Source organism: Macrobrachium rosenbergii, chromosome 8, assembly GCF_040412425.1.
Source record: "Macrobrachium rosenbergii isolate ZJJX-2024 chromosome 8, ASM4041242v1, whole genome shotgun sequence".
Classification (NCBI taxonomy): Eukaryota; Metazoa; Arthropoda; class Malacostraca; order Decapoda; family Palaemonidae; genus Macrobrachium; species Macrobrachium rosenbergii.
Genome location: NC_089748.1, coordinates 66846650 through 66864149, shown reverse-complemented (window position 1 = coordinate 66864149; position 17500 = coordinate 66846650). Strand labels below are relative to the sequence as shown.

The following is a 17500-nucleotide window of genomic DNA, read 5'->3' as shown; positions in this document are numbered from 1 at the left end:
TCAAGAATTGCTTATATGAGCATCACGAGTTTTTCTCAGCTATTGCGTCATCCACTAACTTAAGTTGAAATATCGTGTGTCCAAAATGGGACGAAGTTGGAGTTGTTATTAGCTCCCATAAAATTTTCTTATTTCATTCACTTTTTGTTGAACTACATGGGTGAGTAATGTGGTTTATTTAATTCATGTGTCCAGAATAAATCAATATATTCAGTAACCTAGTTTTAACTGGTGACCAAATCTAATTAAGTTAATTATCTGTCTTTTTTGGTAACTTTTAGCCTTAACTGATTGGATTATGTGGGTCTTAGGTAAAAGCAAGGCTATATAAATCACAGTAAATAATAATTATAAACTCATCAGCTGAATGACCCATGTAACAATATACATACGTACATACATACATATATATATATACATACATATACATATATATATATATATATATATATATATATATATATATATATATATATATATATATATATATATATATATATATATATATATATATATATATATATTATATATATAGTAGACCTCACTTTTTTGCGGGGATAGGTTCCTGAATCCACTGTGGAAATGTGAGACACCCCTAAAAAGGCTTATAACTGCCAAATACCTTGTACCCTTTAAACTAAAATGCTTATAACTGCCTATTTTAACAGTTCCCTGACTAATTTAATAGTTCAAACAATAATATACCTTAAATTATCATACTACAAAAATTTCATATTTCTAACAAAAATACACCCCAAACCATCATCCCAAAACATCCAAAGTCATCTTACATTACCTTCCTAAAACTGTTACTCTTAACCCTTACTGGATGGGCATGATCATATGAGGAACTATAACAGGTTTGAGTGAATGCCAGGCTAACTCTTATGAGGATTAATATTGGTCACCATATGGTTTAGATGATATTAGCCCTAAAATGTTCATAGCACTCCAATGGGCCATAAATGACTTATGGCAACTGTATTAGCTCAGTAATGGAGAGAGGTAGATCAATCAGTCTTGAGATTTCATGGGGCATGTACTGCCTCTCCATAGCCCCAGGATGTCTTTTTTTTTATTTGGTCATAAATTTACCCAAGGATTGCTGTTGGTTTTAGTTCTTATCTTTTATGATAGCAGTTCAGATATAACTGTAATTTTCAAAGTAACACTGCAAAGAAATATTAGGAAAAACATGTATACCTCACAAAAAGGTACTGCATCTCCCCATCTCAGCAAATCTCATATATATTTTATAATAAATACACTCAAAATTTGTGAGTGATTTTAATTCTTATCTATTATGATATTATGTAAGCTGTAAATATAATTTTACAAAATAAATTAAAATAAATTATTAGAAAAACACGTATACCTTTGTATAATTAGCATATTTTTACAAGTGACTTGTAAAAGAGGCAGCACATAAGGTTGCAAATAGCCACTTTCAACTTCCCATGGACAGTACAAAAAAATTTTTTAGGCATTTTTTTACATCATGTGCATTTACATATGAGCTTTTCAGTCGAGAAACATGCCAAGTGCCATTTTTAAAATATAATAAATTTAATAAAAAATTACTTTGACCCAGGATGGCGCTTGGCGTGTTTCTTGACTGATAGCCTCATATCTTCCTCTTTCCATTGATGTGTTTTTTTCTTAAATTGTCCAACCTTAAAGTGTGCCTGGTCTAGGGGTGTGCTAAATATACATTTAGCCTGTCTCTAAAGGGTTAAGTATATACAACCCTAAAATGCTTATAACTGCCTATTTTAACAGTTCACTGCCCAACTTGACAGTTCAAACAGACATACCTCAAATTATCATCCCAAAACACCTCAATATTATTTCAGTCATGTTACATTACGTACCCACCTATAACTGTTACTTTTAAGTATCCCCTATAATTCAGACACACACATTTTCTTTTGCCTAATGTAACTTTGCACATTGTCTACTGTACTGTGCATAATGTAAGTACATTTTATTGATATTTTGCCATGTTGTAAGATGATTTTGAAATGATATTTACTGTACAGTACATATTTAAGGTTAGTACTACTATATACAGTAGAGCATATCTAAAATACGTGGGTAGTTTAGAACGACAGGACACGTTCCCCAAACAGAATGCTAGGTTTGTTACGTCATGTTAGTATTTTTGTGATTATGCACAAATACATCTATGATAAAAAAAAATTTAGTACAGCAAGTTCTTGGTTTACGTCGTACTCGACCTAGTCGTTTTGTGGTTAGTCCTCACCATCTCCCATAAATTTATTAAAATATTCTTGTTCTCTCTCTCTCTCTCTCTCTCTCTCTCTCAGTATGCATATCCTTTAATGAAAAAACACAGCAAAATATTAATAAAACATTATTTAACTTACAGAATCCATTTATACTGTATTATTATATTGATGTAATCACCTTAAAAATATTTAATATCTGTATTTCATATGTGCACAACTCAAAACCACCAGTAGCAAGTTCTCTGACGACAGAATCTCAGTTCTCTCTCTCTCTCTACTGTATATCAGTAGTGTATTGTACATATCCTTTAATGAAATATCATTTACAGTACTATACTATAAACAAAAAAAAAAAAGACACAAAAATAAACAAACCAAGGAAGTTCACTACAGATCAAGTGAGTTAGTGCATTCATACATATGTGTTGCCATATTATTTGCTTTATCTGATTTATTGTACCATATTTCATTACAGGTTTAGTTGACTATGATTATCACACATGTTATAACAGTACACTATCACACATGCTATAACAGTACACAAGACAATGTTTTATCATTGTTGATGCCTCATCTCTAATCACCGTTAAAATAATTAAAATCCGAATTTCATGCACAGGCAACAAAACCAACATTCTTACCCTCCTCCCCAGTTATAATTTAACTGTGCCTGTCAAGTCTCGTCCCCAGCTAGTTACTGTACTTAGACTGATATATATACACCCCAGTTTCTCTCTCTCTCTCTCAGTATATATATCCTTTAATGAAAAAACAGCAACCGCAGTTTCTCTCTCTCTCTCTCTCAGTATATATATCCTTTAATGAAAAAACAGCAACCGCAGTTTCTCTCTCTCTTTCTCTCTCAGTATATATATCCTTTAATGAAAAAACAGCAAAGTATCAATATAGACTTGATTAAACACCACAGCTCTCTCTCTCTCTCTCTCTCTCTCTCTCTCTCTCTCTCTCTCTCTCTCTCTCTCTCTCTCTCTCTCTCTCTCTGTATACATATCCTTTAATGAAACAATACAGTAATTAGTGAATACACAGTGTTGCTCTACGAAAAGAAACAAATTAGTGATAATTTTCGAGATACGGTCCATAGAAAAATTCACGAATTGGTGAAAGTTCCTGCGTAAAATTGGAAGACATGTTACAAAAAATCTGCGACAATGTGAAGCATGAAAAAGTGAAGCACGTATAAGTGGGGGTCCACTGTAATATATAAATCTTTTTGACTATTACACAAGGAATAGTATACTGTTTTTCAGGCTCCAGAACAAGATTTGAAATAAAACTAAAGAGGGGATATACTACGCTGGAGAACGCAACATACACAGACAGTCAGATGAATCTTTACACAAAAGATATTCCTGGTTCATATACACATTACCTTTGTCTTTCATCTTTCGTGGCCCGCCATCACAAACTTACCTTGTCAACCAATGATTTTCATCAGGTTGTTCATCAACAATTTCATTTTCCACTGTGCTAGTTGTATTATTCCTTGCAGTAAGGGAATCTTTACTATACTGGGCTAGATCAGTTATTGCACTGATGTCTGGCAACACCCTGTAATAGCAGGAAAATGCAAAAAAAGAAAAATCACCCACAGTGAAAAAAAAGCATATGTTACGAGCACTTCCAATGAAGAATAATTATCTTGTAAAGCTTTGGTACTTTAATTAGCCTGCTCCCAAGTTGAGTAAGCTTTATATCCAGATTTTTTTTATTGTAGGTAAGCTCTCCCAACTACTTTAAACAAATTTTTTTATTTATGAAAAACTATATAAAAACCAGTCTAGTGATCCCAGCTTAACACAAAGATCTTCTAGAGCTGTGTGTTATCTCTTTTTCCTGTTTAATGCTGTTCACCCGGTCATTCCTTTGTCCCCTCAGCTCTAACTCTGTCCATCTTCCACAGCCGTTTGTGCTACGTTAAGAGCTATATAAGGCTTCCTCACCTTTCATTTATAATACCAAACAAAGTTTTGAACATACATTTGAGCTTAATCATGTGTGAACATTACACATCATTTTCTATATAAGTATTTCTTGCATTACTGTAGCTTATAAAATGTTATGAATAATTCACTCCCATAAAGTCAACAAGCTGTATATATGCTGTACACAATCTCTATCTTTACTACTGTTTATCTTTACTTATCTTACTTATCATTGTTAGTTATATTTTCTAGTTATTACCTTGACAACTTATTCCAACCCTGTCATACAAGGCATAACACTAAATACCCAATTTAAAATAACACGTCAACAGGATGCCACTGAATGCTTGGGTGAGAACCTTAGTTTTTATCTATTGGTTCCTTTCTTATATCTGTTCAGCCAATCTTAACCTTCTTTTGTAATGTACTTGAGTGCAGTTCTTACATAGGCAAAGAAGCTTGTGTACCCTAAGTAGAGGTAACATTATGAGTACAGCCTGATGTAGATATCTACCAGCTCATTCTGCCTTTATACTTTCAACTCTTTTGACAAAGTTACCCCACAAATTTTAAATACATGTTCATTCATATCATCAGGTTTAATTGTTTGACTTCAACTATAAAATTTTCTTGGTTAATCTTATGCTTTTTTACCGTTAGCCTTAGCTCCTTTATTTACTTACCCTTAGCTAGAATTCAGCCTTAATCATACCCATGGCCATTTCAAAGCAAATTGGGGGAGGGGGTAGATTATTTTCACATGTATATATTTGAGTGTATATTTTGCCATTTTCTTGATGCTTTGAATGTGATGAGAAAGGATGATGAGCAATATGTCAAAAAGGCAACAGATATGGAGGCAGCAGGTCAAACTTTTAGGAAGGCAAAAGAAAATCACGTAAAATGGGGACAAACAAAGACCTAGACCTAATGTGAATTCATGCAGAAAGAGTATGTAACAGACGAGCGTGAAGAAAACTTGTTTTACATGTAACCACATAATAGGAAAAGTTGACATCAAAAATGTTTATGTTAGAAATAATGATACTTCAGATATTAAGATCTACAGATTACTGTAAACTGATAATTTAAAGTGTCAAACAAAATTTTTACTTTTTAATACTAATCTGGAATCGAGAATTAAGTTTCAAACTATAAATTCCAAAGAATCATTTTCAGAATCGGAGGTTGGATTAAAATTCTCCAATTCTGATACCTGAAAAAGTTCTGATACTTTTGATTCACAATTCCGAATCCGAGTACTTGTCCCATTACTAATTAATTAACATACTATAATTTATGACCATAGTGATCAGGCACCATTGGCATCCTGGTTATGTTTACATGCTTAACTTAAAATCATCAGCCAACTACATTTTACCAACATCATCACAGCCATTAAATTAAACCTTGTAAAGCTTGTATTATGATGAAATCAAGTGATAATAACGAACGGAATCAATTCTTTTTTTTTTTGCACAAAAACATGCCCCCAAACGGCCAACGTCATCTATTAATGAAAACAATAGCTAAATTAATTTCACAATGACACGTATTTAAGTTATATTTCGACTTAAAAACACTTAGTATAATGAAAAATAAACTTGCCCCATATAAATAAGAGTTTCCAGAGATTCATTTATGCTAACTAGGAGCAAGGAAAGTGCTCTGAACCGAGTTAAATATGGCGAATAAACTTTCCGTGTAATCAATTTCCAAACAAAAACATTGATCATTATGATCGCAATTTATAATACAAAAGCAATATGTTGATATTTGTATAATACGATATTAATGTGTAAATATAGAGTAAAGTATAATGTAGGCTAGGCTACCGTATATGTATAGAGTATACTTTATAGTGTAGGCTAGGCTACCACATATGTTTAGATGGTACCAAATACTCTAGTGTAGGCTAGGCTATATTCGAGATACTCTTTTCCAACAAACAATGGGTTTTTTGGAACCTAACTGGTATAAGCAGTTCTAAGTGTTTTTTTATGGGTTTTAAGTATTCGCGGATTTTAGCTATTAGTGGGGGGTTGTGGTACACATCCCCTGCGAATACAGGGGGTTTACTGTACTGTAGTTACTAAATGAAATACATTTTGGAGATTCGTTTTTATTCAGAAATTATCAAAAGCTGAGTTTAAAAATATTACTTTATTTATAAATACAATAAATTAAATTAAATAAAGGTGATTTTGCCAGTATTGGATGTAGCTTCTGCCATTTCCAACATCTTTTGTGGACCGCACGTTATTCGTTTCTTCAGCCACAACTACAACTGTTATTTAGAGGCATACTTTCATAACATTTTCCTCTCCGTTGCTTGAAGGATAAATAAAGATTCATCTTATTTTTACTTATGGAAGTCACCATTGAAAATCAGCATATATATATGCTAATTTAACAAGTCGACAATTGTAACGCAACCCTTAAAAAATGAGTTACAGTATTTGACGTCAGCAAATGGCTGTTTCTCGACCAGATTGTTTATGTGTGTCAGTGTTTTGCATGCAGTAGTAAGTGGTGGTTAATTATAAGAAATAATGAATTCTTAGACAAGTCACAAGGTTGGTAAGTCTGGTTTAATGTATGAAGATTTGCATTTAACTTAATGAAATTTTGCTTCTAGGTCTATTTATTATCTAAAAGCTAACTGATAAAATATGCATTATCAATGGTACCTACCAAAATTGCAACAGGCATAGAAAACATACCAAGTGCAATCTACTGAAAATACATCTCGCACTATGCATGCTGTATATAATGAAATCATGTTTTTGGATGAAATTTTAATGAACGCATGATACACGAGATTGGGTGATACACAAGTACAGAAACTACCCTACTTACAAACAAGTTACATTCTGAATGGCCGTTCATACCTTGATTTGTTTGTAAGTTTGTTTTTAATATGTAGTGCATAATTTTTGTTGATGTTTACATTCAAATTTTGCTCTGGGCACCTATTCTGCTTGTATTTTTCCAAAGAACTGAAGAACATAAGGAAGACAAACCTGTTCCTTGAACCCCTTCCCTGATTATCCCGAGTATTCTCGTGATTAACTACCATGTATTCTTACAATCACGAGAGTACTTGTTCATATTCTTAAAATATTCCTATTTATTTCTATGTTCCCAGTTCAACTCAGTCCGTGATGAATATCCATTTTCTATATTTTTTAAAATCATGCAGTATTATAGGGAATTATTTTGGATGCTAGAAAGGTAAAAAGAGCACAGTGCTAAATTTTGAATTTTCTTTGTTTTACCTTTATAACATCCACAGTAATTCCTTATAATACTGCATGATTTTAAAAAATACATACTAAATATAAAAAACAGATAGTCATCACAGACCGAGTTAAATCGGGAAGGTTGACATAAGTAGGAAAATTTCAAGAGTAAGAACAAATATTCTCATGATTATAATAAGAAGAATACATGGTAGTTAATCATGAGAATACTTGGGATAATCACGGAGGAGGTTAAGGAACAGGTTCTACTTCTTCCTCGTGTTCTTCAGTTCTTTGCAAAAAATTCTTACTAGCAGAATAGGCAACCAGAGCAAAATCTGAACTTATGGATGGTAAAAGGGAGTGCTCCAAACACGTTTTTAACTTGTGACCCTGTCTGTTTGTATTTATATATAAAAATTATGGTTCTTTTGTACACTGTATATATTTGAGTTTCATGCAATATTTTCATTGGAGATAAACTCTGCTTGTGTATTTACAGAGCAAGCTTCAGTACCGAAATTCAAAAAAATCCAAAAACTGAAACGTGGCTTGAGATCTAATGGTGGCTGATTAAAAAAGTCAAGGACCATGAGAGTTGCTGGACCATAGAGTGCCAGATTTAAGAGGTTGAACTGTATACAGAATATATATGGTGTGTGTGTATACATAATAAATAAATAAATAAATAAATAAATATATTACAGTATGTATATATATATATATATATATATATATATATATATATATATATATATATATATATATATACACACACCTTTTTTTTCATCATCCCGACTGCTATGTCTGAGCTAAAGAGTTGATTGCCTTCATGTCTTTTCCAGCAGTATTGTTGAAAGCATCTTCCTACGCCAAATCCTTTTTTTCCAAATCCTCCTTCACTGCACCGTACCTTCAAATTCCTTGCCTCCTCCTCGACCTACCCCTAACAGATTCCACCAAAGCCCTCTTGGCTCCTTACCCTCTCACTCATGCTTACCAGATTGCCCATACCATTTCAATCTCAACCCCTTTAACAAACCAGTTCCATAACCTTCTAATTTCTTAATTTCCCAACTTCTTTCACAGCAGCATCCCCAAAAATCCACCACATGCCAGGAAATATACATACAAATCGTATTTGACACCAGGAAATCAGGTGTGTGAGTGTGTATGTATGTACATGTGTTTGTGTATATGTATACATAAATGTATACATATTTATATATATAGACAGTATATACATATATATTATTGCTAAAAGAATTGTTAAATACTTCTATCCTCACTAATATTTTCTGTTCTGAGAGTCAGTCTGAGCCCAAGGAGGCGAGCATTCTGCTAACACCCCCCCCCCCCTTCATTTTTCTGTTCTGAAAAGACAATAAATTCATTGGGGTCAAAAGCACCCTTCCCTCATACTCCTCCCATGCCTTCGCTAAGTGTCACCCTAAATTTCTCTTTATGATCCACTGGCCGAAGATATATTTCAGATAATGCTTCACTGCTAGACGGAGGTCTAATGACATCCATGTATCATAAACTTTCTCACCTGACCTGCCTGGGGCACTGGAAGCCAGCAGGTTGTGGAGCTGATAAAAAGGCAAGGACAGAGGTCAAGAGAGAGGTGGCCAGAGCTCTGTAGAAAGAGCACGCTCGGTTGTGGCTTCCCAAATCTCTGTTTCCCAACCAAAGGCCTCCTTATCCACATTCCCTCTGAGTGTACTCTTAGAAGTCCATTGGCTGAGGCTCTACTGATGTGAATTATTCTAATTTATCAAGTGTTAATGTGCCCTTTCTCCACATTTACCAAAAGGCTGTAAATACCAGTATCTTCCCTCTGCTCCACTATTGTCCACCTGCAACACTCAACCCTTCAAGCAATTATTGATTGCCCCATTGTTTTGGCACTCCAGTTATTTAATTCTTGTGTCCATGCACAGATTTAATTAGTACAGTAATTGCATTATTGTTTGGCACTCTAGTTATTCAACTCTTGAGTTATTTAACACTAAAAGTGCCAAGAGCCTGTGTGAATGGCTCTGTGTAATCTACTCTTCTGATCAAATGTAAATGCATGTAATTAATTAAGACCCAGAATTTCTCTACTGAGTCCTTTCTCAAACTGAAATTTCCTTTAAAGTACCATTTTTTTTAGTTCTGTGAGTGTTGATCACCAGTCAGGATATGCGACTGGTAAGGATAATACTGTAAATCAATTAACATTCATAAAAATGGTGACCGATACCAGTTTATGTTGCAAGAAGTCCCTGCAAATTCCAGTTTGTTTAGCAAATTCCAATGATTAGCTTAATGAATCATTGCTACTCTGGACTTGTAAACTGAAGCAAACCTGTAACATAAAACCCCTTTTCATTCTATGGGCTACAGTGGACAGAGGCATACAACGTAAGCATTCATTTTACCATTTGCTATTCGTATGTTTGTGATTAAGGAATACTTAAAATTCAGAATTTCATAGTGCATGTTTTGAGGGCAGCGAGTCTTGCCTGTGAGAGTGCTTAGACATCGGAGGTAGTAGAGTTGCCAGTTAGGCAGAAGTCAGGGACTGTTGCTACCGCAAGTTAGCAAATTGCATGGCTTAACTAAATAGGAATTAGCTAAGAAGTGAATCAGTGAAGCAATACACTGAGTGAAAAGTGCGCAATTTCTCTCTATTCACAGTGAAATTTGCTAAAATTACAAAGTTAGGATAGCAACATCTGCACCACCAACCCGCTCGGGCTCACACCAATCACCACTAAGCACCAGTACCAACACACTGTCGTCTCTCACTGCAGCTGTGTTAAGAAGAATTCCTAGTAAAATAAAGTAAGAATTTTGTAATACCCAGCATTAATTTAATTCTATGCATGTGCCTGCATTATTCTATCAGAGAAAACTCATACTTCATTTTGTATCGCGTAAATTAGCAGGAACATGTTAAGTACGTATGTGTGGCCACTCGCGCTCTCTCTCAACAGTGTGTGTCTCACACAACCACCAACACTCCATCTGCTAGCATATGTAAACATCATGTGATGACAGACATGTCGTGTGTCCCGTGTTTACCTTGAACTGTCAACAGCAAGTCCGCCATTTCAGGCACTGTCAAGTTTGAAATTTCAGTTCACGAATTTTATTATTTACAAGTGATATCACAGTTAGAGAATTATTTTCCAACTGTTTACAAGGTTTTACAAATTGAACGTATTCCCCGCAAATTAACGTTTTGTATTTGAGTGTTAGCAACTGTGCATACGTTCATACATCTTTCCCTTGAAGGAAAATATTCATACATGCACTTGATCAACGTATAACGTCATAACGCCATTTTAACTTTAGGTCACATGCATGCTGTTTCCTTACGCAACAGTAATTACTTTATAATATTAGTGGTACATTTCACCAGCCTGGAAATCCCTCACAGTTGAGAATACATGTAAGATATACCTTTTAATGGTAAGAATATTGACAGTCTAAATATATGTGAAAGGTGTCACTGTTTACAACCCATTGCTTTAAAACTTGCTTGTATCTGTGAACTGTTTGCAAGCTATTACTTTACAATGTGCTTCACGACAAAAGCACAAACATTCAAGAAGGTAAGACAATTAATTACTAGGAGTTTGCCTACCTTCAAACTCTGTGATACTCTCACAAACCAATTTATGCTTACCTCATATTTACCTACCCTTATGCCTTAATTGCGCTCGATTCTCAGGAACGAGAGCCATAACCAGAACCATTCTTTTGACAAAAAAAAAAAAACACTTTTGAATAAATTATAGTTCTTTGGAACAAACTAGAATAGTTCTCTTGAACAAATTACAAACCCATTTGCTTGAAAAAATTACAGTTCTTCGGAACCTCCCTTTCGCACTCGGCAAACAAGCAATTGTCGTGTGTATGTAACGTATCATCTATCTCAAAGATTTTGCATATTATGCCTAACTTCATCTGTGATCGCACCACACATTGAGTGCCACTCCAAGTCTGCTTCATATGTGACTTGGGCCGTATTATCACCAACCCACAACTTAAGTGCAACCTACCAGTGTGTAAACATTGCATTACTGGCTAAGTATTCGTAGGCCCTCGCCCAAACTACTGCAATTAGCATCAGGCCCAGGACCATCCCCAGTTCTCTGACACGATCTCGCGCTTAGTGCCAGTGCCACCTCACCGAGGAGGCACTCCCATTACTAGTGGTGCCACCTATTGGCCAACACCCTGCCAAAAGCAGAGTGCTATTTTCAGTCCGTGCAATCTACCACCTTACTTGGAGCTTTGGGCTCACAACAGCCGCAGCAACATGTCTGAGTCTGGTGAAGACTTCAGGAACTTCCTAGATATTGGGAAGGGGCTGAATCTCAGTGGGGGAGCAACTGAACTTGAGGGTTCAAGACCAAATAGCTACTGCCAAAAAGGAGAGAGAACCAAAGGAAACGAATCAACGACAGTTCCAGCTAGCCTTGGCCCAGGAGAAAAGAGCCCTCACTGAATTTGAAAGACAAGAAAGGGAAAGCCAGCGCAACCTTGAATTAGCACTTGAAAAATCTCACCAGGAGAGTGCCATGGAACTCACCCAAGATAGGACCAAGCATCCCACTCCAGCTAAGTTCGCTAATTCCACAGTGGAACGATGCCGAACCTGAGGCCTGGCTGGAACAAATGGAATGTGTCTTCACCAATATCGAGCCTACTGCAGCAGAAATCTACCTGATCCTCGGAAAACACATGGGCGGAAAGGGCCTAGTCGCTCTCCCCACAGTGACCGACAACGCCCAGGGGAACCTCACAGAGGTCAAGAAGGAATTATTGATGGCCCCATTGTTTTGGCACTCCAGTTACTTAATTCTTGTGTCCATGAACAGATTTAATTAGTAACTGCACTACTGTTTGGCACTCTAGTTATATAATTCTTGAGCCATTTAACACTATAGTATAAGTACCAAGAGCCTATGTGAATGGCTTTGTGTAATCTACTCTTCTGATCAAATGTAAATACATGTAATTAATTAAGACCCAGAATTTCTCTTCTGAGTCCTTTCTCAAATGGAAATTTCCTTTGAAGTACCATTCTTTTTGTTTTGTGAGTGTTGATCACCAGTCAGAATATGTGATGCCGAGGTAAGAATAATAGATCAATTAACATTCACAATGAAAAACATATATATATATATATATATATATATATATATACAGGCAGTCCCCTGACGGTTCGACTTCTGGCGTTCGAGGTTACGATGCTTTTCAAATATATTCATCAGAAATTATTTCCTGGCTTCTGACGCTGTTCGGGGTTTACGACTAATCCCCAATGGAAGAAATATGTCCAAAATGGCAGAATAATCATAATTTGAAGGTTTTTTTGATGTAAGACTCAATAATAATGCAGTTTATCGTTTTCAAACCCAGAGCATTAAAAGTAAGGTTTTCTTATGATTTTTGACGATTTCGACGATGTTCGACTTTGACGATTTTTGGGTTTGACCGCAGAACGGAACCCCCATAAGTAAAGGGCATAACTGTATATATATATATATATATATATATATATATAATATATATATATATATATATATATATATATATATATATATATATATATATATATATATATATATATAGACAACCCCTGGTATTCACGGGGGATGCATACCACTAATCCCGTGAATAGCTAAAAATATGTGAATACTTAAACCCTTCTAAAAATGCTTATACCTGAATATTTTAATAGTTTTATCAGAAAAAGTGCATAGTCAAAAATTATATGAAAATACAGTAATCTGTGAATATTTCTCTATGAAAAATACTGCGAATAGGCAAATTTTCCAAAAATAATGTGTATATATGTTCCACTGAGCAGTGAATAGCTGAGTCCACGAACTGTGAGCCCATGAATTGAGGGCTGACTGTATATATACACACTATATGTACTGTATATATATATACACATACATATACATACATACTTATATATATATATATATATATATATATATATATATATATATATATATATATATATATATATATATATATATATATATATATATATATATATATATATATATATATATATATATATATATATATATAATGATCTGTGTGACTTAGTTGGCAGCAGCCTTGCCTTTCAACTGAAAGACCTGGGTTCAATCCTGATGAGTCTCAAATTTATTTATTTATATGCATGTATGATATAGATATAGATATATATATATATATATTTATGTCTGTATGATATATATATACAGTACTGTATATATAAATATATATATAATATATATATATATAGATATATACATAAGCCCCTGTATTCGCAATTCTCATGGTTCATGGACTCATGCATTCATGCAGGTTTCTCTGTGGAACATATCTAGCCATCATTCACGGAAAAATTAAGCCCATTCGCAGTATTTTTCACTGAGAAATATTCACTAATTACTGTATTTTCATATAATTTTCATGAATAAATACACTTTTGTGATAAAACTATTAAAATACTCAAGTATAAGCATTTTTACAGGGTTTTCTTGGTTTAAGCTATCAAAATGGGCAGTTCTAAGTGTTTTAGAGGGTTTTAAGCATTTGCAGATCTGACCTATTCGGGGGTGTGGGACATCCCCAGAATCTGAGGATTCACTGTATACATATATATATATATATATATATATATATATATATATATATATATATATATATATATATATATATATATATATATATATATACAATGTACAATCACTCAAAAATGTTTTGCAACATACTTCAAAACTTTTCAGACAACAGCTCATAACAGCAACATCTGGTGCTATTTGGCAACTCAGTTGTAAGAGCATGAAACAACTGGACACTAGTGGTGGGTCCGAGAAAGTGCCTGCAGCTTCCCTTAAACAGGGCTTTTTCTGATACTGCTTACTGTTGTCATACTTTACTTAATTAAAGGATGTTACTATAATACTTCAGAGGTCATCGCTATTCTTGTTTTAATATTTTCATCTCCAACTGCCATCACTATCATTGTTTTATCTCCTTCATATGCGTGAACTTTGTAGACATAGGCCTACAACTGTTATAAGTTGAACTATTGTTTTATCTCCTTCATATGCGTGAACTTTGTAGACATAGGCCTACAACTGTTATAAGTTGAACTATTAGTCTTATTAACATCAACAAATATGACTTTTGTAAAGATTTGCTTGCACATTATTATTAATCAAATTTTTGAATGACCAATCCTATGTATATTGTGAACTAGTGAAACTTAATATAAAATATACTGAACTAGACTAACAGATTTCATGTATATCTTTGTAATACACAGAATATAATCGCATACACACACAATATATATATATATATATATATATATATATATATATATATATATATATATATATATATATATATATATATATATAATAATATTCAATCATTATCATAGGTAATTTCTCATTTCTTTCATTGCTACTTAGGCCTATCAATTTGATGCCTCTTATGAAGTTAACTGAATATATAGCAGCCTATTTTGTATTTCTTATGATCTAAGTTTCTAAAAAAATTAAAATTAGCAATAAGTTCAACATTAATTTAGTTAATGCTAAATGCAAGCAGTGAAGAAGACTACCATGCTCATCAGTGGAGAATGTCTCCTCCTCATTGCAAAAGATGACTCTTACAGAAATCATCGGCCACTGGATTATATTATAACGCAAACCCTAGCTTCTATTCTTTGTGTTTCGCTGATATGAAGTGTTTCTTGGCAGGAGTATGATGAAATAATATCTTGGTCTCATGTAGCCTGTTACGGACGGTTTGAGCAGCAACTTGAAGGGAAAGCATAATGCTCTCTCTTTATAGCAACACTGGTTGTCAGGGGAGTCAGGCGAAGTGCCTTCAGTGATCATCCGATGATGATCCTTAACAGTAGTGCAACAATGGGGTCGCCCTCCACTTTTTATAATGAATTTATCATATCTCCTCATTCTCTCTGTTGTTGTATCCCTCTATACATGGTTGTTTTATTTACGCTACGCTGCCAAGCAATATCTACAATAGAGACGCTAGTCTTATGCAAGCTAATGATTGTGGTGCAGCTGAGTCTGTTGCCCATCTTATCGGTGCAAGTGACGAGACAGTTTAGTTTAACTTTCCTGCCCGAATGTGGAGTCACAAGATAACATACGACATTATGAGATTTTTTCTTTTTTGTTTTTGACAACAAAATAGATAAATAAATAAATAAATATGTATGTATATATGTAATGTATGTATGTATGTATGTATATATATATATATATATATATATATATATATATATATATATATATATATATATATATATATATATATATATATATATATGTATACACATATACATATATACAAAAGCGGTCCCGGTTTTGACGGGGTTCCGTTCTTGCGCGTGTACATAATAAAAAATCGTCATATAAGCGGAAAATCGTTGAAAATCGTCAAAAATCATAAGAAAACCTTACTTTTAATGCTCTGGGTGCATTGAAAATATATACGTAAACTGCATTATTATTGAGTTTACATCAAAAAAACCTTCAAATTATGATTATTCTGCCGTTTTGGGGCCATATTTCTTCCGTCGGATCGATGCCTTCTTTGCGATGCGTCGTAACTTTAGGGAACATGCGTCGTAAGCCTGAAATAATTTCTGATGAATATATTTGAAAAGCGTCGTAACCTCGGAACGTCGTGGCGGAACCGTATGTAAACCGGGGACTGCCTGTATATATAATATAATATATATATTATACAGCAGAACCTCGGTCCTCGACCGTACTAGAACTCAACATAATCGGATTTCAACACGAAATTGAGTAAATTTTGCGTTGGAGCTCGAACAACAAACCGGAATCCGACCCGATGAATCATATGATGTTTGTGGAAAAAAGAGTTTCGAGCAGCTGCCGCTAGTTGGCGTTGTTGGTGGCGTTCTTCCCACACATATTTAAAAGCATTTAAATCCCACACACGCTACTGCTGCTGTTGTTTGGAGAAGTACACGCTTGTACAGGTATATCCTAATTTTTTTTGGCTTTCTGCACTAAATTTTCATCCAACCATGGGTCCCAAAATGTTAGGGTATCATATTTACTGAAAGATGTTTTACAGTGATTTTGTACACCATTCCAGTAGACTCTGTATGAAATTTACCATAAATACTGAACGTAAACAACGTTTATGTAATTAGTACCACAATACACCACTAGCGTGGCGTGGTTTGTTTACATCTGCTCATGCCACAAGCTGCCGAGTGCCAACGTAATTTAGGAAATTTTATTAATTTTATGATAACAGACATACAGTAATTTGGCTTATATATACTGTATTATTAATTTACTGTAATAATCAGGCTTGTTTTTCAATGTTATCATTATTAACAACAGTTTTCGTGTGTACCCGTTACAGTACATTCTGGTAGAGCCTTTAGGCTACTTAGCCTAGCCTATGGCACTTGGTCTACCATCGGTAATACAGCCGCATTGGTCGTAGGCCATTTTTTTTATACCGTATGCATTTAAAAATGTAAAAAGTGCTCCTGATACGGTAAGTTATTCAACTCTGAACTTGTCTGTAAGCAGTGTATCTGCGATATTATTGCCAATTTTCGGTTAACAGCAATTTCTGGTTAAGGGCGCTTGGCCAGAAACTGAACCCCTGCCAATAACAGGGGACTACCTGCATGTATATATGTATATATGTGTATGTATACAGTATACTGTACTGTATGTATATGTATATATATATATATATATATATATATATATATATATATATATATATATATATATATATATATATATATATATATATTCCTCATTCAAGCTGGATGGTATCTGATGGAGTATTTATTAAGAAAAACTAAATGAACACATCAAGTTCACAACAGAAGAGGAGAATAGGGAGAAATTCCTTTCTTGGATGCCCTGGTAAAGAGGGAAGGGGAAAATTTAAAATTTAAGGTATACAGGAAGAAGACACACACCAATTCATACATACATATGTTCTCCAGTAATAGGAA

The 17500-nt window shown here is 34.2% G+C and overlaps 1 protein-coding gene across 14 annotated transcripts in view; it reads right to left on the bottom strand.

The window, feature by feature from the left end:
- The window catches only part of Hsf (Heat shock factor), a 207815-nt gene that overhangs the window by 48530 nt on the left and 141785 nt on the right, over positions 1 to 17500 (bottom strand). For 7 of the 14 annotated variants that reach the window (XM_067107883.1, XM_067107888.1, XM_067107885.1 and 4 more), the window contains one exon: positions 3684 to 3821. The exons of the other annotated variants lie outside the window; for them this stretch is intronic. In XM_067107883.1, coding sequence (XP_066963984.1) covers positions 3684 to 3821 — 138 coding nt within the window. The remainder of the gene's footprint in view (positions 1 to 3683; positions 3822 to 17500) is intronic. 14 annotated transcript variants of the gene reach the window in all.